The 22,408-nt window shown below is 42.0% G+C and overlaps 1 protein-coding gene across 2 annotated transcripts in view; it reads left to right on the top strand.

The window, feature by feature from the left end:
* The window catches only part of fndc1 (fibronectin type III domain containing 1), a 32,410-nt gene extending 10,285 nt beyond the window's left edge, over window positions 1-22,125 (top strand). Inside the window, exons 4-22 of one of the 2 annotated variants that reach the window (XM_048985694.1) lie at window positions 2,766-2,930; window positions 3,378-3,476; window positions 3,635-3,752; window positions 4,299-4,492; window positions 4,908-5,015; window positions 6,068-6,256; window positions 6,516-8,594; window positions 9,420-9,535; window positions 9,635-9,746; window positions 10,432-10,785; window positions 12,020-12,103; window positions 13,896-14,021; window positions 16,563-16,793; window positions 17,432-17,540; window positions 19,735-19,814; window positions 19,901-19,930; window positions 20,132-20,293; window positions 20,531-20,653; window positions 21,185-22,125. In XM_048985694.1, coding sequence (XP_048841651.1) covers window positions 2,766-2,930; window positions 3,378-3,476; window positions 3,635-3,752; window positions 4,299-4,492; window positions 4,908-5,015; window positions 6,068-6,256; window positions 6,516-8,594; window positions 9,420-9,535; window positions 9,635-9,746; window positions 10,432-10,785; window positions 12,020-12,103; window positions 13,896-14,021; window positions 16,563-16,793; window positions 17,432-17,540; window positions 19,735-19,814; window positions 19,901-19,930; window positions 20,132-20,293; window positions 20,531-20,653; window positions 21,185-21,300 — 4,595 coding nt within the window. In that variant the 3' untranslated portion in view covers window positions 21,301-22,125. The remainder of the gene's footprint in view (window positions 1-2,765; window positions 2,931-3,377; window positions 3,477-3,634; window positions 3,753-4,298; window positions 4,493-4,907; window positions 5,016-6,067; window positions 6,257-6,515; window positions 8,595-9,419; window positions 9,536-9,634; window positions 9,747-10,431; window positions 10,786-12,019; window positions 12,104-13,895; window positions 14,022-16,562; window positions 16,794-17,431; window positions 17,541-19,734; window positions 19,815-19,900; window positions 19,931-20,131; window positions 20,294-20,530; window positions 20,654-21,184) is intronic. The other variant, XM_048985695.1, reaches the window with a different exon arrangement.
* Window positions 22,126-22,408: the final 283 nt, after the last annotated feature.

Raw genomic sequence — 22,408 nt, 5'->3', positions numbered from 1 at the left:
ACAGACACCGCCCACGTTTTTTGGAGCATCTTCAACTACTAATTCAGGCCATGGTCTTGGGGGATTTGAACCCTCAGTGTTTTTTTGTAAGTGAAGTAAAGCACATAGTTGATTTCTCAGTGAGTGAGAGTGTAATTGCTAAAAAAACTGAGCTACCCATCGGAAATTCTGCTCAATCAGTCATCTACAGCTACTCTGCTTTCAGTTGTGTTTGGCGTGGCTCAAAGCCGCTGAAGAACCCAGCTCTGAATCCAGCGGAGTATCACGCACAGGCTACGGCTGCTGGCGGAGTAGCAGATCTCATCCCATAATAAATATAAGCTACTTAAAACACAGTAAAGGAGGAGAAAAAGTGTAACAGAGAAATGTAACAGAAACGATTTGCTTTTAGTAAAACATGAAGGAAAAACCAGTATGATATTTTATGCTGAATTAAATGGGTGGAATTTTCCAGTAGCGTACTAATATAGTATTTGATGTCTATGCAGCACTGCATATTTTCACACAAGGCAGCTTCAGGGTGTGAGATTTGCTAAAACACAGCAGGTTTCTACGCAGCATTCTACAAGAATTAAACTTCAGATAATGTCCTGAAAGACTTTTATGCATCTTCATATATGTGCTTTTTTAAAAAAAGAGTGGATTCCATTTAGCTGAAACGTACAGGAGCTAGAAGCGAAATTCCATCCTCATATTTCTGTTGGACTTGCAAAGCCTGAGGGTTTGTGTGGTTAAATGTGAAGCTTCGGTACAATTTGCACACAAACATAAAGCTGAATAATGCATGATATACAGAGGCCATAAGCGAGCTGAAACACGAGAAGGACGGACAAGACAATAAAGCACGATAAAAATCCAACATTGATGAAACTGTGAAATACACTGTCATCCATAATAGCAGACAGAAAAAATAAGCTAATTGAAAACAAATACCGGCTTTTTCCATGCAGTATGTCAGAATTATTGTAGTATGAACTGATAAATAAAGATGAAAAGACCACATGGAAGACACAGTAATCCCAGAATTATCACAGAAAAATTCATTATGTTGCTCTTCAGCTCATTTTATGAGTTTATGACAGGTTGTAGTAGGGGGTGGGGGCTGGGTTCCCTCCACCCCTCCATGGGTTGAATCCGGCCCTCCATTCTATGTGTAGGGAGGCTGCATGCTCGCTCTGTGTTGTTAGGGCTACGCCCAACCCAAGATTCTTCCCAAAGACATGCTGCTAAGCGAAGTGGTGTCTGTAAATCGCTCAGAGCGTGCGGATCTGTATGCTCTGCTCAGGGTATACCCCTGGGGTAATCAGGTGGATGAGGAATGAAGGGCAGTGCATTCGTAAAAGACCACTGGAATGTTTGGAACACTGAGGACCACACACACGCACACACACACACACAGACCTGTACTCATATCTTTGTGGGGACTGTCCATTCATTTCTATGGGCAAAACCCTTATCCCAACAATGACAACCTTAACCCCTACCCAGACCTAACCTTAACCATAAGTAATCAAGCAAAATACAGGTCTTTTAGCGTTTTTAGTTTTTTGACTGCAGTTGCAGATTTTTATAAAACCGAGTTTCCCCTTGTGGGTACTGGAAAAAAATGTATGCACAGTGTCAAAATAGTAGGTTTTTATCACATTGTGGGGACATTTGATCCGCACAATGTAGTACATACATGACCACACAGGCAAGCACACTAGACAGCAGTGTCAGGTCCACATGGCTCTGGGAGTCTGACATGGTGAGATCCAATAAGAGGCAGGAACGGGCTTTACGAGGCAGCAAAGCAGGCTGGACCCTCCCTTGCCTCAGCTGGACCGGCACCAGGAGGCAGACTTGGTCCATTGGCCAAAGCGTCACATGGACGCAATTTATATAACTACTGTACGTTCGGCTCTGTCAGTTTCCTATCCGAGCAAAATGACCTGTGTGCCCTTTCACGTTATTCCACATATGATGCATTTACTGCTGCATGCTGACCTTATGTGGTGTTTTCCTGCCTCAAGAGTGTGATGTAGAAATCAGAGAAGTCAAATGTTTACCTACAGTATACACATACCTATAAATATATATTCATAATTGAAAGAGAAACACTACAGTCACTCAGTGTTCTATCTGGTTATATTGTTTTGATCTCTTCATTTAAAAATGTTTGTGAAATTTTCAGGTTAGGTTTTAGTATTATTTAATTGCATATGATGACAAAACCCAGTTCATCTTTCATCTGAGAACTACTAGGGAAAAATTCCATTCATTATTCTGCCACTGCAACGATTCTGTAGTCTAATAGTTCCTTAAGATAAATGGTTTGATTTCAGTAAATTAGCTTTAGTTTTCCAGTTTTGTATTTGCTGTCTTTTTGTATTTCACAGTGAAAGTACTGTAGGGCAACTGCCTAATCAAGTTAGGGGGACACTGTGAGATATTTCAGGTTTTGTAATCTGCTTTAAAACTGAAAGGTTCCTGTACTTGGCTAATTAGTTTAATTCTTCTTGTGCTTTAACTGGTTTGTTTCCTCGATTGAAAGACTCATCCAGCTGTTTCACATTAACATCACATGCATGATTATAGGAGACTGACCAATCAGCACACAGCAGTAACTCAGAGACTGACCAATAAGCACACAGCAGTAACTCAGAGACTGACCAATCGGCACACAGCAGGGAATAGGTCCAGTCATCTAAAATGTCTGCATGATGACCTGTGTGAGACCTGATTTCCTCAGCCCCACAGAGTCTCTCACACGCGTGTGTTTTCAGAGAGGAGAAGACCCGCCGAGGAAATCCGGGAGAGGCTGGACTCCCCGCGCAACGTTGCATTGGGCAGTAACCGTGGTTACCTCCTGGGCTTGGCACAGAGCGACCACAGATTGCTCGACAAGCCTCGGCCTCTGGGCCGGCGCAGCCAACGGCCTCACCAGCTTGGTGAGTGACAAGCCGCTCAACCAATCACATGTTTGCTTATACATTTAGCTTGGCTTGTTCAGTTTGAACTGTTTCTATTTACAACCGTATTTTGAAATTCTGTATCATGCTATGTGAATATAAAATTTGTTTATGCCTATACGTTGAAAGGTAGATTAACATTTTACATTTTGCACATATAAGGAAGCTTTTTATAGTAAAGGTAGTATTTGATTTAGCCAGCTGATAAATGATTATTTCTTGGCCATGCTGGTCAATGAACAAGAAGCAAATTAAAAGAGAAAACGTTGATTTAACCATTAAGTAGCATAATGCTAAGAGTAAAAAACTGCATTAGAGTGCTAATGTGAGTGTAATGTTTTCCTGTCAGGGGCCGACAAGGTCTCCTGTTGCGCCTGTGTGAAAGTGTAAACTGTGGACGTATCTGGTATTCCTCTCTGTTCGTAGCCTCTGAGTCCGTGTATGTGGTATCACTGCAGGCACAGAATGCACCCCGGCAGAGTTCGTCCGCCTATAGCGCTGTCATGACCAAAAAAAAACTTGCAGGTGAGCCAAGCCCCGAAAACCTGTGGCTGTTTACTTAATTATATCCGCATGTCTTATCGCTTGAATCGACGTTTCTGATTAGCACTCGCAGTCGGTAACTAGCAAGATGTCTTTTGGCCCACGGATGATGAACTTTGATGCTGATGTCTTTCCTGCAGAACCCGAGGAGCTGCCTGAAGTCAAGGACATAACCGTCAGGGTGAATTCCGCACAGTCTGTCATGGTGTCCTGGGTGGACCCTGCCACCGAGAGGGAGAGGAGCAGTGATGACAGCAGGTGAAGGCCGCCGGCAAACATTCACATGCTCCATTGAAGGGAAGACCCAGGAGGTGTCGTCTGAAATAATGCCTGTCCGGAAATTAACTAGCACAGCGAGAGCAGTTCAATTTCAAAAATGCACAAATGAAAGAAAAATGCATTCATTGAAGATAAGATAAGATAAGATAAGATAAGAAGATAAGATAAGATAAAATAAGATAATATGGGTTGGTATAATAGTCAGCAGTGGACATAACAGTTAATTCAGTACATTTCTGATCTATGCTGTGTAATAAGAAAATTACACAGGGCTTTCTGACTGTTTAATAAAATAATATAATAACCCAGTTTGCTCACACAGGATAACAGTGAATCATTCCCACGTGCAATTTAAAAGAATATTTCCTTTTAAAATACGAGTATTGTGAAGGACAGTTGAAATCCAGCTTCAAGGATTTCACCATATAGTTACGATATGAATGTGATACACTTGGTGAGTATGGCTATAGTGGCCCAGGGCAGTTTGATGGCTGTGTATGTGTGACCCGCTGTCTGCTGTCGTAGGGAATGGCTGTACACAGTGAGGTACCGGGAAAAGGGAGAGTCGGCCCGCTGGGATTACAAAGAGACCCCTCAGCGCCGCCTGCTGGTGGACGGCCTGTATGCGGACAACATGTATGAGTTCTCCGTCAGGATCTCGGAAGGACTCAGGCATGGGCCCTGGAGCGCCTCTGTCTTCCAAAGGACCCCCGAATCTGGTAGGGTTGGGCATTACGGAAGCCAAATCCCAGAAATTCAGCTTCAAGTTCAGTGCTTGGCTGGTGAGGGGGCGTCAATGTGAAGCAGGTTATGTGGCTAACTGCTGTATCTGTGCAATGCACATAACTGCAATTTGTTATTTTAAAATGCATTATGATTATATTACCAACACAAATAATTTCTTCAACTGAAAACATTAAAATAATTGAAATGTGATTCTGTCAAGTCATGTGAAATACATATTTTGTTCAAATAATACTTCAACATTTCCTTAACCTGAATTCACATAGAACCGTTTTATTCAGAGGATTATATTTTAACAATGATATTTTTGTAATTTGTGTGCAAACAGAGAACAAATATTCAGAAATTGCGTTGAATCACACATATTTTCCCGTTTTCTGGAATATGAAGCTCCCACTGGTCCACCTACAAACTTCCATGTTAAGCCATTCAGAGGAAAAGGAACAGCTGTCACGGCAACCTGGGAGCCACCGGAGGAGCCCAATGGGAGAATACGAGGTGAGAACATCCTATAGCTACAGAGGAATCCAGACAGGCAGCAGGAGGGCCACGAGACACCCCACCTCATCTGGAAGTTTCAAGAGTCCTGGAAATTGACAGCCCGCAAATGATGACCAGTGTCCCAGAAATCTATCATACCACAGTGGCAGTAAAGTTTTCCAGCAAGTAATTCTACCACCAGCACTCCCCCCCCGCACCCGGTCAACCAATTTCCATCCATCCATTTTCTGAAACCACTTGTCCCATGCAGGGTCACAGGGGGTCTGGAGCCTATGGGCACAAGGCAGGGCACACATTCACTCACACTCACGCACCATTCACTCACACTCACGCACCATTCACTCACACTCACGCACCATTCACTCACACTCACGCACCATTCACTCACACTCACGCACCATTCACTCACACTCACGCACCATTCACTCACACTCACGCACCATTCACTCACACTCACGCACCATTCACTCACACTCACGCACCATTCACTCCCCAGAGTATGCAGAGGAAACCCCACGTCAGTAGGGGGAGAGCATGCAAACTCCACACACATGGAACCCTGGCAGACACTTGAACCCAGGTTCCAGAGATGTAAGATGACAGTGCTAACCACTGCGCCACCATGCCACCACCAGAAAAACTTTCCACTTTCCCGAAATAAATATGCTTAAGCCTGTCTGTTACCCTGTGTGGTGTGACAGATCGTAACTGCACTAGCAAATTTCCGTCTACAGAGACATTTTTGCAGTCTTATGCCAGAGAGAAGGAATTAACTACTGCATTGTTTCATCTACTGTATAGTCTGATATATAAATATGAGATCATGCTAACATATACATCAGTATTATAATAATTATAATGTGAGGTAAGAACTCGTCTTTGAAATTTGTCTGCACATTATATTTCATTTTCTTAGTGTTTTGGTTCAGTAGGCAGCTAAGCTGCATTGCTAATGGTAACTGTTCCGATTAATCTCAGCCAGTAATGGACTTCTAATGAATGCCATGTGCACAGTCGTCACCTTCCGAACGTCTGCCAAACCATTTCAGAATACATCCTCACATACGCCCCTGCTCTCAAGCCGTTCGGAGCCAAGTCCATCACCTATCCTGGAAGTCAGACGTCTGCCAACATCGATGGCCTGCAGCCAGGGAACAGCTACATTTTTAAGATCCGCGCTGTAAACCGGAGGGGACAAGGTCCTTCAACTAAAGCTTTCAGTATCGCTATGCCAGGAAGTAAGCATACTTTCTGCTTATGGGTTTGCATTAAGGGCAAATATTTAATAATTTGTATTATATGGACTGTATTTCTCTGTATTAATAAAGCATGACTTAATGATGGTGTTCACATCCTATCTATTGCAGGCATCTTGTAAGTTTTATTATGCTTTGTATCACTGATATTTTTCACTTTTGGGTGCTTTTACGGTTTTGTCAGAGAAACTAGCACAGGCTGACTCTGCAAGCTAAAGAAGTATCTTTTCTTTCTTGCTAGCCAGTGCTGTCGTGTCGTCTCAAAAGACGAAAAGCCAAGAGGATGACAGAAGCAGTCACCTCTCCTCCAGGACCTCAAAACAGAGTTCTAAAGATTCCAAAGATGGCGGTCTTCAGTCCACAGAGGACACTGATGAACCTGCACCTTATTCTCCTAAAACAGTAAACCCCATGGCAAGAAGAAGCCGTCCACTATCCCAGTCCAGGTCTTACCATAGTGTGTTTTCATCTGCAAGATCCCTTGTGCGCAATGGGGCTGCCGGTTCAAATTCTCCTTTGCAAGACAAACGTGACCAAAACAACAAAGACCATACATCGCACAAAGAATCATCTGATGAGCTTGACGAGGATTTGGATGAGGAGGATACTGAAAACAGGGAACAAACAGTGACCCAGAACAATGATAAGAGCAGCAGTAAGAATTCTGCTTATGGCGCGGATACAAGCCCTCATGACACTTCTCCATCAAGAAGTCACGCAACACCTGTGAAGCTGTGGCCTGGTTCCGTTCCCAGAGTACCATTTCATACACGCATTATCCCTGCTAGTTCCCAAACAATTAGCATGGAGTCAGTAAAACCCAGAAGACCATTACCTACACCTACCAGAAAGAGCACCACCCACGATGCCAGTCCTGAGCCTAAGACAGAACGTGTCGGTACATCCTCCCCATCTTCAAACAACCAGGATGTTTCTCTCACTAGAAAGGACAACACAGCAAACGCTCATCCTGACAAGGAGTCACTCCAGATTACTCCAAACCAGGAAACTTCTTCAAAACTAAATCAAGCACCTTCAATACAGACCCAAGGAGGCAACCATCAAACAGGTTCTGGGCTTGTCCTTAGCAGAAGAAAACCCTTCGGTCCGATGCGAAATACATCAAGAGTTTTTCATGGACAACGTAAACCTATATCGTCCTCAGCTGTATCTCAGTCTACCCTGCCAACTGGAATTCAGAATCCTCAGAGTAGTTCTCATGCTTTAATAAGAAATGATGTCAAAGTGGAAGGAAACAATCAGGATTACAAAGATACAAAGGGTGTGATTAAGGATGAACGGCCAACTGCAGCATCTCATGCATCCACTTCACATGCTTTATCTTCACCTGTTTCCAAAGATGGAAAAGATGGACAAGAAAGCAGGACCAAGGAATATAACTATGGTTCATATCCATCTTCAAGGACTAATTCTGGCACTAGCATGGGACGAGGTTATAGATTGGGGGTAAGCAACAGGACATTACCCAGAGTCCCATCAAGCAGAGACAAGTCAGCTCCTTCAGTTGGAGCTAACAGACCTGTCTTGAAGGAAACTTCATCACATTCAGGTATTTCTGTGCCACACCAGACTTCAGATTTGCTCCCATCAAAGCATCTTTCAACCTCTGGTGCCTCAAAACCATCTTTTCCTAACTGGAGCTCTGTTTTAAGTGGTTCTGCTAATTCTGTTAAGTCACCTTCTTCCAGGGGGAATACAGACTCTAGTGATTCAACGACGAAAAAATCTGGATCAGAGAATAGCAATGACAATAGTGATAATGTCCATCATGGTAACAAGGAGACTTCTGAAAAAAATTACAAAATTACTACAACATCAGCCCCTCAGTCAACTACCTCAGCTGCAAGCAAAGCTAGCAGACCACAGTCAAATGACAATGAGAGTATAGACAGAAACTCAAGTCCTAGAAAAGCATCTTCCAGTGTTCCACTGTTGCCTCGGCGACCTTTAGTAGGCCCGAATGGACGATTTCGATCGACTCTGCTACAAAACCGTCAGCTCAGTCTTAGGCTTCCAACTAGGTTACTTCCTTCACAGCATACACAGTCTGGAACCATTAGTGAGTCGTCACGGTTGCCTTCATCTTCTGGAACTGGTGCGTCTTCCCACCTGATGTCCTCTCAGTCACCTCATTCAGCCTCCAGGCAAACATCTAGTGAAGGTGCAGGACCATCATCAGTAGCAAAGCAGTCTCAGCCATCAGATACATCATTGCGTCAACCCATTCCAGGGACGAGATTGCGTTATCCCAGTCGAATGGATATTAGTTCACGGGGGAAAAAAAATGGCAATGAACAAGGTATGTCTTACCTTTTCTCAGATTAAAGACTTATGTATCTTGCATGCATTTATATAAATGTTACTTGCGTGCTGTTTAACATTTGTCACATGTACAGTTATACTCAGTACAATGTGCATTGAAATGCATAGTTGTCTTGCTCCATACTGTGGACTGGGGATATAACGTATATGGGACATAAATATGAAGGGGACATAACTGTAAAGAGACAAGACATGGGACATTAAGCAATACACAATGACCATAAATATCCATAGCGTGCAATTAGCAGTAAAGTGGCAGGTAGTGCAAAGAGTCTAAGAATAAATAAGTATTTATATATTTAAGATTGTATGTACATGTGTATGATTTAGATAGCAGTATCTAACCATCCATCCATTTTCCAAACCGCTTATACTACTGGGTCACGGGGGGTCCGGAGCCTGTCCCGGAAGCAATGGGCACGAGGCTGGGAACAACCCAGGGTGGGGGGCCAGCCCATCGCAGGGCACACTCACACACCATGCACTCACACATGCACACCTATGGGCAATTTAGCAACTCCAATTAGCCTCAGCATGTCTTTGGACTATGGGGGGAAACCGGAGTACCTGGAGGATACATGTGACCCAGGCGGAGACTCGAACCCGGGTCCCAGAGGTGCGAGGCAACAGTGCTAACCACTGCACCACCATGTCACATGCCCTCATCATTCATTTCTTAATGATATCTCTAATGGCAATAAATGGATAGGAAATGCCTGGGGTATTCTTAACGCTGAAAGCGCAAATAATTGATAATGAATAATGACGACCATTCCTGTCTGCCATTACATTGTACATGCAGGTAAAAATGGAAGACCGAATCTTACAGTTGCAAATGGGAAAGATGCTCCTACTTCAGATAACAGCAACAAACCAGGTGGCCAGCGCATTATCACGGGTCCAGAAGGAACAAAATGGGTGGGCAAAGCTTTACTTCCACCCACGCATGCTCTCATTCACGAAACGCCTGCTGCCAGCCGTGTATGATGATATGTGCGTGTGCCTTGGCTTATGCAGATAGTAGACCTGAACAAAGGACTCCTGATGAATGAAAATGGACAAATTCTACAGGACTCCGAAGGCCGACCTCATAGAGTGGTTCTTGGAGAAGACGGACAAACTATTTTCGGTCAGTCCAATACAGTAATGCTTATTGAAAAAAATGTATCATCCACCCAACCTTCTTGTAGTTCTTCATCCTGGTGAAGGGTTTGGTCAGGGCTGGAACCCATCCCAGCAGCACAGGGCCCTCCTGGATGGGATGTCAATCATTCACAGTCCTTCATCATATTTACCTGGTGTATTTAACTGGTGTATCTGCTACTTGCTATACAGTCACAGTCCCACTGTAGAGTTATTGTACTGTACAGGATATTAACAGATAATTAAGGACAAGTAACTGAAAATAGTCATGGTAAGAGAAAATCCTGCCAGTACATTTAATATTAAATAAATAGCTAACATTTATTTTAAATACAATATTTTAGTGCTCAGTCCCCACTTAAAGCACATGGAAATATAAGCATAGAGAACATGTAAATGAAACAGTTCATACCTGAAGATTTGGTTTATATACAGTTCCAAGACCCTTTTCAATACAAATATTCTTTTCCAGAATACAAATTTTCTCCTCAAGATTTCACTCAAAGTTCATAAAGTCACTATTAAACTAGGTAACAAGAGGTGTGTCACAAATAATGCAACAGAATATCAAACACCGGCTTTTATAGCCCCAATACTCACCGCAAAGATTCAAAATGTATTCTCCAGATTACAGATTGTATTCAACAGATCCATGACTTTTTCGTCTCTAGATTCCCAAGGCAGCCCGTTGGTGAACCAGGAAGGACTTGCCCTGTTCGGACATGGGAGAGACAGCAGGCCAGTTGTCAATCCTAAAGATAAGATGCTGACATTGGGTGGAAAGCCTCTAATTGGTCTGGACCGTCCGAAGCTGAGAACGACCACAGTAAAAACCACTACAACGGAATTAACAACCCTTCCAACTACTACTGAGATGACTACAGTGGAACCTACAATGAAACTGACAGTGGAACCTACAACTCTAGCAGTACACCCAACGTGTCCTCCTGGAACTTATTCCAAGTCAGATGCCAGAGGGCTTCCCCTGCTGGATGCGGACGGTATACTCAACTGTTATCCTGAAGGTAAGGTTCAGCACCTGGAACAGCAGGAACCATAAGTGAGAGTAAAGCATACAGTAATAATGCTTTGTTTACAGGCTTTATACATAAAGTAAATGACTATGTAGAATATTTCGAAATTTTATATATAGTCTACACAACATTTTATATTTGATCAGTATGCTATTGATATTGTATAATATAATTACTTTTTAGTATGCATAAATAGTCAAGAATTTAGATACAGTAAAATCCCGTTATAATGGACTTTAATGGATCTGGCAAAACAGTCCGCTTTATTCAAAGTTGCTGTTTGCCCAGAACACAACTACAGGACACCATTTACTCATGCCACACCCCAGCAGACACACTTGTGGTATAGATTATTATATTGTACATGTAGTAATCCAATTTTACCTTACCAGATGTGTGACTATTAATAATCCCGACTACGTATCTGCGCTGGATATCACCGGCACGCCACGCACCTTGTAGGCGGAGCTGCATGTTCATTATAGCAAATAAAATTACAGCTAAAAGCGGCCATGGGGACCAAATTGTTTGTCTGTTATAAGTGAAACTCCGTTATATGCGAACCCACTATATCCGATGCTTTTTCTGTATGTTCTTAAAGGCGCACAGCCGGGACCAAAGGACCTCGTCCATTATAGACGATATTCCATTATAAGCGAGTCCACTATAACAGGATTTTACTGTAACATTTTACATAGATTAAAAACTCACACTGCTCAAAAACTACACATTTTATCTGCGGGAAAATAAGTCAATAGCACAGCGGGGAATAAACAGTGTAACCATTCCTTCTTTAAAAGTTTCCTAGTGATTCATAATAATTCAGCGCTGACGATGCTATAGCGATGCTATTGCTGTATAGGAACTGAAAATGCTTAGCTCTGGATAGGAAAAAGACTCTCTTCGTTGGGTGGGTATCTTTGTCTAAAGGCTTCGTCAGCCTCAAAATTGAGGCCTATGGCCAAATCACGGCTGGCGCTGACTTTGTTCCCCCCCATGAAGGTGAAGCATAGTACAGCCCGCAAGAGCATGGTATGATCCGAGGGTCACATGTGTACATCTTTATTTACAATTATACATACTTTTCATAGGGATGAATTGTAAATGTCTGTGGTTCGAATACCACACCCCAGCTGCACAATGTGGTGCTGCACCTACAGGGGTGATTGTATTGGTTTGAGTTTGGTTGGAAAGTATGCAACTGCATCTCCTGCTTCTTCAACAGAGGGTCCGTCTGGGATGGATGTGGATGCCGTGCTAACGGTGCCTGTGTCGACCCACAGGCCTGGCACTTTAGCTGTAGTGGAAGGTACCGGCTGTGCTGTGGTCACTCGAGTGCTACTCATCCCATGTCCTGCTCCGTGCTTCTCGTATTTGTCCGCTTATTGTGTGGTTTTATGTTTTGCCGCAGTCAGAAATTCCCATAACTAACACGCTAATCATACATTTGGATTCTACATAACTTGGCTAGGGCATGCTAACGGCAGCTAGCCCAGTTGCTGTCATATATATGCCTGTAGAAAATGTGTGCTTGTAATGTGCGCTGTTCCCGCTGCGTTGTTGTTGTATGTTGTTTTATGCTTTAGCCTTGCCTGAGCTTTGGGATCCACAGCAGACAGGCAAGGCCACGCTCCATTGGCTGAGAGGGATGTAACCGATTCAGCCAATGTCTGAACTGTTTCGGGGCTTCCTTAGGGAACATAGCTCATCTGCTACTTGCTTATGGCTCTGGGGATGGGAGGAAACAGCTGTCCTGGCAGTGTACACTGTGAAGTATAGGGGAATGCTGTCTTTATCCCCCACGGGCTGGTACAAGGGCTTCATTGTAGCCAGGATTAATAGATGTATTGGCACCAAGGGGAAGTCACTGGGTTTATACAGGGAAAAGCTGAAATGTGGCTAGATCTGAAATTATGGTAGTGCTGTTCTCCTTCGCTGTGCGTAAGACGGCCCTGATAAAAACAACTAAGCGTAAAGAGAAAATCCAACAGTCTCAGAGCAGTGACAATGTCATCATATCAGAATTGTCGGTCTGCTTCTTTGACGTCATGTTTTATTTCTACTAAGATCGCATCATCGACCTTTATTTTTCACTGAACGAAGAAATGATCACAGAAACATTCTTAAAGATCCAGACCGAAGCTGACTAAAAGGAAAAAAGGCAACGTGTACATGCAATTAAATTAATTACTGGAACTTTTCTGAGAGCTTAAATTACATTTTGACCACAGTCCTTAACAACGTGTCCCGTTTTCATGTATTAACAATGTCTGTCTTTTAAACTGAAAATATAACAATTACTTGTTATTCTTACATTTCTGCTCCTGAGATCTTTTTGAAATATTCAGTAAAATATTGATTTGACAGGAATAGGAAGTTGGCAAGGGCAGAAGCTCACACATGTGATGTCATCTTAAAGCCATAATTATCCTCTTTGAGGAACAACGAGAATTAAAGGAGCGACACGTATAGTATGAGAGACATGAGGAAAAACACAATGTCCACTATACAGGACAGAAGTGAATTGCTGGCTTTCTAGAGATTAAATGAAAATATCAAATCTTATTGCAACCATGATTTTATCGTAACTATTAAAGTCAATTTAGCCAACTGTAAGTGTACTGATTATACAGTCTAACCATGTGTAATTGTAAGTAGATACTTGGGTACCTTCAGATTACAGTGAGAAAAGATTTCATAGGTCCTCAGAAAACCTCTGGCTTCTGATAAGCAGGTAAACATGGGTATCAACTCAGGAATCAACAGTGGGCCTGTTACAGTGTTACTGTGTGTCCATCTAGTGCAAATCTCTTATAATTTCCCTTCTGTTATATCAAAGGCACATGTTTGTAACATTTGTAGGGATTAGTACATTAAAGTACCAGTAAAGTACATTTGTGTGACACTGTAGCTTTAAATGTGAGGACGCTGTCCACGTTTCTCGCAATGGTGGAATGTGAGCCCACAAAGATGTTGCATATTACTTGGTACAATTACATAAATACACCACTGACCAAAGCAGGGCCAAAGCTGCATTATTTTGCCTGTTTTTTGGAAATCTCTTCTTCATTTTTGGTGTTTTGGGCTTGCTGCCTTTGCAGAAGACTTTGTCGTGCAGACCACACTGGCCTCAACAACAGCAGCTCCAGTGATTCAGCCAGCGACCAAGCCGCTCAGCTCCGGTCCCTCATCCACGTTTGATGCTGCTGGGAATGAGCGCTTCACTGGTACGACCACCCTCATTACCTTGATCCAGTTTCCATTTGGTCTTCTGGTAGCCATAGTTTTAGATTTTGCGGGGTAAGAAATGGCTACATGCTAAAGAAAAACCAAAAAATGAACAATGAAAAGGTATTGTAACATTGACATTCCAACAATGCTGGTCTCACATACGAGGAGGTATCATAATAAATGCATGTGACACGAAAAACCAAAGTGTGGTAGCTGAAAACTGTCCTTTATGGACTTGGGATGCTACCAACAGATTAGTCAAATTCTCTGCTTCTGTCATGAGCTCCATTTTTCCACTAGGACCAGAATTCAAGGCCCCGACCAAACCATTCCTTCCAAGTATCAGCTGAGCATTGTCTGCTGTGATACTGATCTGAAATCGGGATCAGTCACACAGACACTTTTTTCCTCGTGAGAGGGTGTTAAGCACAATCGTTTTTTAGCCAAAATTAGACACGTATTTAACATGTCAGCATTGTGGAAAACAGCAGTATCTTGCTGAAGTGGACTTGACAAGTCGAGACATTCTTTTGTGCTTGTTGTAGCATGACTGCCGTCAACAGGATGGATCCAGAAGAAAACTATTTCTTTGTTCTTCTAAATAATGGCCTTCCATTGCTGGTTAGCATCTATTTCCTGACCTATCCTGCTGAGTTATTATGGAGTGATGAAACAGAATCGAGGCTCATACTGTATTCCAGTGCCGGTTAGCATGGAGTAGGTAATGATTTTTCAATGCATCCCAGTGAGAGTGAGCAGACCAAAGGCTAATGTTCCTAGTGCATCCCAGTGAGAGGGCAGAAAGTGATTCCTCAGACCATCCAGCCTTAGAAGATGCGAGCTCAGACCGGACACAGTTCATATCATCCCGCCATCTCAGGAGATGGAAGACCTCAGCAGTGCACAGAACTCCCATCTGAAACTCATTATCCATGGGAAAATGCTGACATCAGCACCGGCTCTGTCTGGCCAGGAGCTGAGACACCTTGCAATTTATGGGGATAATATTCTACATTCTCCTCATCTCCAGCTTCCACTTCTGTTGATCCTTCTACCATAGTTCTTGAACTCAAGAAATGAAAACGTCTTTGGTTTTAGATGCCTACTTTGCATCCATTTCCTTCTAACTGTAACTTTAACTGCCAAATTATTTCCACGTTATTATTATTGTTATCATTGTTATTATTATTTTTAAATTATTATTAAAATTCATTAACAATTATTATTACTTCATATTTTTAGTGATGGGCATTAAAAGATTTTATATATAACGTTTGTATATATAATATACATAAATCTTATCGCAAAAACTTTCGATTGTGAAACTTACTTTGAAGCAAAATGAAGGACACGTTTAAAAGGAAGGGCTGTCACCAACATCAGCATCACAGATGGAGCACAAAATCTGCCAGTGAGTCATCATCCAGTCAGAATGTTCCAGTATTTATGAACCCATACTCAGCTAGCTGACTTGTCACATTGCTTCGAGCCGACCCAGCGCAGAGTTCCGGAAGGACAGTCTTTTATATGTCTCCGTGCTGATAAAACACAAACAAATGAGTTTGTCTGGGCTGTTTTGGGAGAATATACCTGTTTTAAGCACTGACCTAGGAACTTGGGAGGAGAGGGGGACTTCAAACTCCCAGTATTTAATTTGGATTCATTCATACCCCTATAAATAGACATTTCGCTTTAAATTATTAAGTATTGACAATATCCATTGTCAAAGACAAAGACAAAGACAGTCTGTACTCTTCCATTCTGTTTGTTACTCATTAGAACAACCTTCAATGTGTTTCTTTTGGAGAGTTCGGCATTATGGGAATTTACTGTGTATGGCACCATTTTAACTGATATGAATGAACCAATTGTCTGGGAAATTCCAAAAGTCTAAGTTGAGTCATTCTTTAGAGGAACTTAATACTTTGGAGATTTTGAGAAGACAGACTGTTGGTATTTCCATCCATCCATTTTCCAAACCGCTGATCCTACTGGGTCGCGGGGGGTCCGGAGCCTATCCCGGAAGCAATGGGCACGAGGCAGAGAACAACCCAGGATGGGGGGCCAGCCCATTGCAGGGCACACTCACACACCATTCACTCACACATGTACTCCTATGTGCAATTTAGCAATTCCAATTAGCCTCAGCATGTTTTTGGACTGGTGGGGGGAAACCGGAGTACCCGGAGGAAACCCCACGACGACATGGGGAGAACATGCAAACTCCACACACATGTGACCCAGACGGAGACTCGAACCCGGGTCCCAGAGGTGTGAGGCAACAGTGCTAACTGTTGGTATTTTTTATCTGTAAAAGTCTCTAATGCCGTTTGATACCTGGATGAAGTCAGGTCATCGACTTCAGCCATTTGTCATTTTTGTAAGATCATTTTTGGTTGTAGAAAGAGAGGCTTCGGTTTTTTGCAATGTTCTAAATGCACTGCATCCTAGAGTGTCTATATAGGGAAAGAATGTCTTCCCAGATTTGATCCCAGTTCTCCATGCTGAGTTGATCTTCCGTTCTTGGCCCTTCACAGCGCCCTATGTGAGTTACATCCGTAAGGATCCTGGAGCTCCCTGTTCCCTGACTGAGGCTCTGGAATACGTGCAGGTGGATGTCCTGGAGAACCTGCTCGCTATGGACAACCAGGCACACAACCTCCCACCCAGGAACAAGCCCCACAACATCACTGTAGTAGCTATGGAAGGATGCCATTCCTTTGTCATCCTGGACTGGGCACGTCCTCTAAAGGATGACATGGTGTCAGGTAGGCAGGAGCTCACTGCTTTCAGATTAACCTCAACTGGCACCTATTGAACAGATACATTTTTTTATTTACTAATATTAATTCTAAAGCGTTTCCAGGTATTGCAGCCATAGCACGGTTATATAAGCCATTCTAAGTCAAGCACTTTCTATTTCAATGTAAAATCAGAGTAACTTCGTACCACCTGAATTGGCATTCAATGAAAGCCATGTCGAAATATATTCTAAAACAGTGATTTAGGTGTGAGCGAAATATTTTTTCACATAATTTTTAAATCCACTGCATGACCTCAGCATTCAAAGTTCTCATAGTACAATTCTATGCCAGTAAAGAAAATGTTGAAAGATTTTTATCTGGGTATTAAGTGCAAATCCATATAAGGTATTTTAGAGGGTTACTGCAAATACAGGGGTCACTTTGCAAGTGGTTTTGAAATGGCTAAGCTGACACACTCTGACAGACATAAAAGTACAGTGTTGTACCTTCATAAAGATAATTACATTTTTCCTTGGTAGCCCAAGTCTTTCACACAGCACTGTATCTTGTAGCATGTTTTATAGCATATTACATATAGGATTATTCTAAGCCCAGAATTCCAGAGAGTTGATAATGCCCATAAATTGTTCTCTGAACTTCAGGATACATGGTGTACAGCGCATCCTATGATGATGTTCTGAGTAACAGGTGGTCTTCTATGACATCAACTGGAACCCATCTTCCAGTGGAGAACCTCAAGCCAAATTCAAGGTCTGTCTTCACCATGTCCATCACCTTAGTGCAGAGTGCACAGTTATTGTGAAAGAACTCGGTGTCCGCATGCACCACATCCAAAACATTATTGTCTTTAGTCATGAAGCGCCTTGCTTCGTTTGTTGGTTTCGAATGAGTTGCCATGCATGAAAGACATGGTTAGTATAGAACTGAGGATGAGCTGGGATGGTGGCAGAGTTCTGAGAGAAGAACAACTTAGAGAAGAACAACGGGAGGGTTGACATCGCTTAATGGAAGGACATCAAGGAAGACAAAACGCTAACAGAAGTGAATTAGCCATAAACGCAAACAAAATGCACATTCAGAACAAATTCAACTTTCGACTGTTCTTACAAATGACAAGTTAATGCATACTTTACAATTGCGAGTCTCAAAAAATTTGGGCCGATGATTTTCTCAATAAAGAGAGAGAAAAAAATAACATCTATTAGGAAATCAAAATGGGTTGTAAGACTTGACCAGTGTTTTTTGGGGATTCTCCAGGCAAAAGTTTGACAGCCACTGCTTTAGAGTGATACAAGCACTACAAAGAGTGCAACAAATACATAAAACTGTCTTTGACTGCGGTTCAGTACATGCCAGGCAACAGATGTAACATCGTGACCCATATCCCACTAAATGACAAACTGAGACTTGACAAGGAAACTGTGAGCATCAGCTCCTCATTATGAAACACAAACAGTAAATCAATAAACAAAGTAATGAACTGCACGATCTCTTTCTGTGTTAACTTTGTACTTGAGATGTTGAGTCATACTGATAAGTAGCTCACGTGGTTCTCTGGTTTTGCACTTGCCCGTACTAACTGTTACTTATTAAGGAGTATAGCATTAAACTAGGGATAGTGGTCATATGTTATCATCTGCAGGCTTCATTCCACTGTGACTTTTCATCACCTGTCTTTACGTTGCTTGTTAGAGTGGGAGAACCGTGCAGTGCGGCTCCTTAATTCTCATTTAACGCATGTGTATCTGCAGTTATACCTCATTAAAAGGACTTTTGTATGCTCCCATTGAAACGTCCTCACATGTGGAAATTCTGACTTCCAGGATCAGCTGAAACTCATGTCTTTACATTTTATATGATTTGTCTTTCACCACGTCCTCAATGAGGCGGTTCATAGCTCAGGAATGTACCAAGGTTGAATGTTTACTGTCACCCCTTTGGGGTATTGTCACCCTTGCTGGGCCACATTGGCACATTACAGAGCTGTTTGCTAATTCAGAAGCAGCCTGTGATGACTGACACGCTAACAAGGCCTTGAATCTTTGTCCTGGAACACTTCCATGCTTAAATTATTACGTGACGCCTGTCTTTTCAAATCAGTGCAGAACAAAGATGGCATTTCTTTCAGTATGACTGATCCCATAAGAGAAGCCTTAGTTCTGACACGATTAGACAGCCTTATGTAACACAGCTGTCTAGCTACATAGCATCTGCCAATATCATGATAACATTTGTAATTTATTTAATTTTCTAAAGTTACAGTTAAATTAAAATGATATCCCTTTCTCATAGCTAGGAAATTAGTAGAGGGTTGATCTGTTCGTCGCGGAGATAATAACGTTGTTTATGGAGATCAGTGACTTAATCAGATAAAGATGTGAATGGATTTGCTGAGGAAATGCTGTAGGTCACATGACAGTCACTAGGTAGCTTTAGGCTAACGTTCTTAATAAGACATGGGGGCAACCACTGATATTCATTCTCAATTGAATCAAAAGGCCATGTCCTTCACAACTCACACTGCACAGCTACTTAGCCTAATTCAGCTGGACGTCTCCCCCATTCAGATTTCCTCTACCTTCCACGTGGTACATTGGTCGAGTCTGTTTCTAACAACCTCAACAAAGCTCGGTGATCGTGAAAGAAAGTGCAGAGAAATGCCAGGAGAAGCACATGTGGTCTGAGTGGATTAGCGCAGCATTGCTGCGTGTCAGCGATGCAGAGACCGGCATCTGCTCTGTGTCCGCAGGTGATTTCGCTTAGGAAGTTTCTGCACGAGTCACCATGGAAAGTCGCTGCTGCGTTTCAGTCATTCCGTAGGAATGCTCTGCCGCTTTCCACAGCCAGTTTCAACTCAGTCTGCTCCCTTCCTAGCAACTTTATTAATATCCATATAAATTAGAAGCACTTTCAGAGGAAATTAATGACTCACATTTTTTTACAGGTATTACTTCAAAGTGCAAGCAAAAAATATATTTGGAATGGGCCCGATCAGTGACACGTTAACATACGTTACCGAGTCAGGTTGGTATCTTCTCCTAGTTTCTAGTCTTCTCTTTACTTCATATTTTTATATTGCTTTATTTTTATATGACTTACTTGTTTTGCAGATGATCCATTGCTCATAGAAAGACCTCCTGGTAAGTCAAATGTAACTATTACTGTTTTAACTAAACTCACATTTAAATGTAAAGTGGAAGCGGTTTGGTTTGACTGTGGTTTATGGTTTCGGATGGGACAGTTTGCACATGGAGCAAACCACTCAGGCCAGCATGCTGTTTCCTGTACGGCCGGTGTCTTTTCTACCATCAGAAGATGTTGCCTGCTTGCATCTTCTGCAGGTGGGGAGCCCATCTGGATCCCCTTCAGCTTCAAGTACAACACAGCGCAGAGCACCTGCAAAGGAAGCCAATTCGTGAAGCGTACGTGGTACAGGAAGTTTGTCGGGGTCGTCCTGTGCAACTCGCTGCGGTACAAAATTTTCATGGGAGAAGGACTGAAAGGTACCCCCATGCTACGGCCTGGTGCTCAGCCCAGTCGTCCGCTCACCTCTCTCCTTATCGAGGGCATTTCCCATTCAGATTTTTCACTGTTTCCAGTATTCCGTAAAAGCAGACTTTTAAAGTTAAACCGATGCATTTTTAGGGTTTTCATTTCACTAAAATCACGATGACATATTAATGTTTCCATGTGAGTAGAGTTGAAATTTAGCTAAGGCCTGTGATCTATGATATTTGCAGACACCTTCTACAGTATAGGTGACACGTTTGGCTTTGGTGAGGACCACTGCCAGTTCGTCGATTCCTACCTGGAGGGCCGGACTGGGCCACACAGCCTCTCTGAGTTCCTTCCGACCACGCAAGGTAACATCAGAGAAGGGAGAAAACAGCAGAGAAAGCAGAGAAAAAAATGCTCTCCGGGAAACGTATGTTTGTTAGCAATAAAACTATAGGGTATCCTGAATGCCTAATCTGATGACGCTGTGTGAATCGGCATGTTATGATCCTGTGTCTGCGAACGTAAGGTCACTGGTTTGAATCCTGTATTCAGTAGAGTGATGTCAGTGCCAGGTCCATCAGCAAGGCCCTTAAACCCAGTCACTCCAGGGACTGACTGACCCCGATTTCTGAAATTAATGTCACTTTTGTTAAAAGCATCTGCTTTACAAGTTAAATATTATATATATATATATATATATATATATATATATATATATATATATATATATATATATGTATATATATATATATATATATATATATAAACAAGATTTTTTTCAAAAGTTACAAAAATTCTTTGGTTGCAAATTCAGCCATGTTTGAAACTTCTCGAGACCAACATGCCTACCTAAAGTATCAAGTGGAAGATTTAGGGCGTCTCTGATATCATTGCAGGTTTCTACCGTTCCTACCGCCAGGAGCCAGTGCGCTTCGGCCCCATCGGTCAGCGCACCCCTCACACTTTCGTGGGCTGGTATGAGTGTGGCGTCCCCATCCCCGGGAAGTGGTAACGGTATCAAGAAGCGGAGAGGCGTGCGGATGGAGTTGTGCTTAGTTCTGCCCAGGTCTCTCCCATGGAATCCGACGAACTGTCACAGGCTATGGCAAGCAAACATATACTGCTTTAAGTATAATTAAGAGAATATAGTACTTAAAAAAATACTAACAATCTTATGTAGTCTTTACCATGCACTTTTAAGCAGTCTGTATATGAGGAAAAGCATGTGTGCTTGGCCCAAAATAATTTGTCCCTGGATATAAAATTTCCATCCTTGTTCCCAGTAGATCACAACGGCACAGTAAATAACCAACATTCAAAAACATTGTCAGCAGGCTAACGGAAAGTGAGTAATATGCAGTTTATTTGCTGTAAATTCAAGAAATAAGACGAAATTAAGCTAACCGTAATACATTGTATAATTTACACTACTCACTCCCATTGCTGAAAGACAGGCTTGCAGGTGATTTTGTATACTAATTGTTTTAGGTCCATTGAAAATAGGGTTAAAGGTATTTGTTGAACAAAATCAGGGAACGTTAAGACAATAGCTCAGGAATGGCAGGATATTCAACAAGCATCACGGAACCACTGAAACCTGTTAATGCCTTTCAATGATGTACAGTGGAACTTATTTTAAATGTATATTTTCAACAGATAACAAAATCAGCCATTGACAATGACAAATAAAGTCCACCTCAAAATATTTTTACAATCCCTTGACGTATCGTTCTAGATTTTCTATATATTGTGGTTTTTATTTCATTTGCATAAGGATAAATCAATGGATTTTCAGTTCAATACTTATATGATGCATTAAAATTTTTGAATATTTCAATGTGATGTCAAAACTTTGTGCTTAAGGTTTTCTTTTATAACAAACCCTTTGTTATTTTTGTTTTGTAATTTATATGATGGTGCCATCATTTCCCATAGATAAAACAAAGCAAACTCTGTAGGCATCTTTGTTCTTGAATTTTAGTAGTGAAATATGTTCTTTTTATTCTAATCTTTGCTTTTGCTTAAAAATGACAATTTTGCATACACATTCTGTGAAAGACAATTCAACATAAACTCATTCAACAATGTTCTCTATGATTAATGAATCAATCATCCATCCA

The sequence above is a fragment of the Brienomyrus brachyistius genome, chromosome 19 (genome assembly GCF_023856365.1).
Source record: "Brienomyrus brachyistius isolate T26 chromosome 19, BBRACH_0.4, whole genome shotgun sequence".
In the NCBI taxonomy this organism is placed as follows: Eukaryota; Metazoa; Chordata; class Actinopteri; order Osteoglossiformes; family Mormyridae; genus Brienomyrus; species Brienomyrus brachyistius.
The sequence above is the reverse complement of the archived record's forward strand: the minus strand, read 5'-3'. Positions and strand labels throughout refer to the sequence as shown.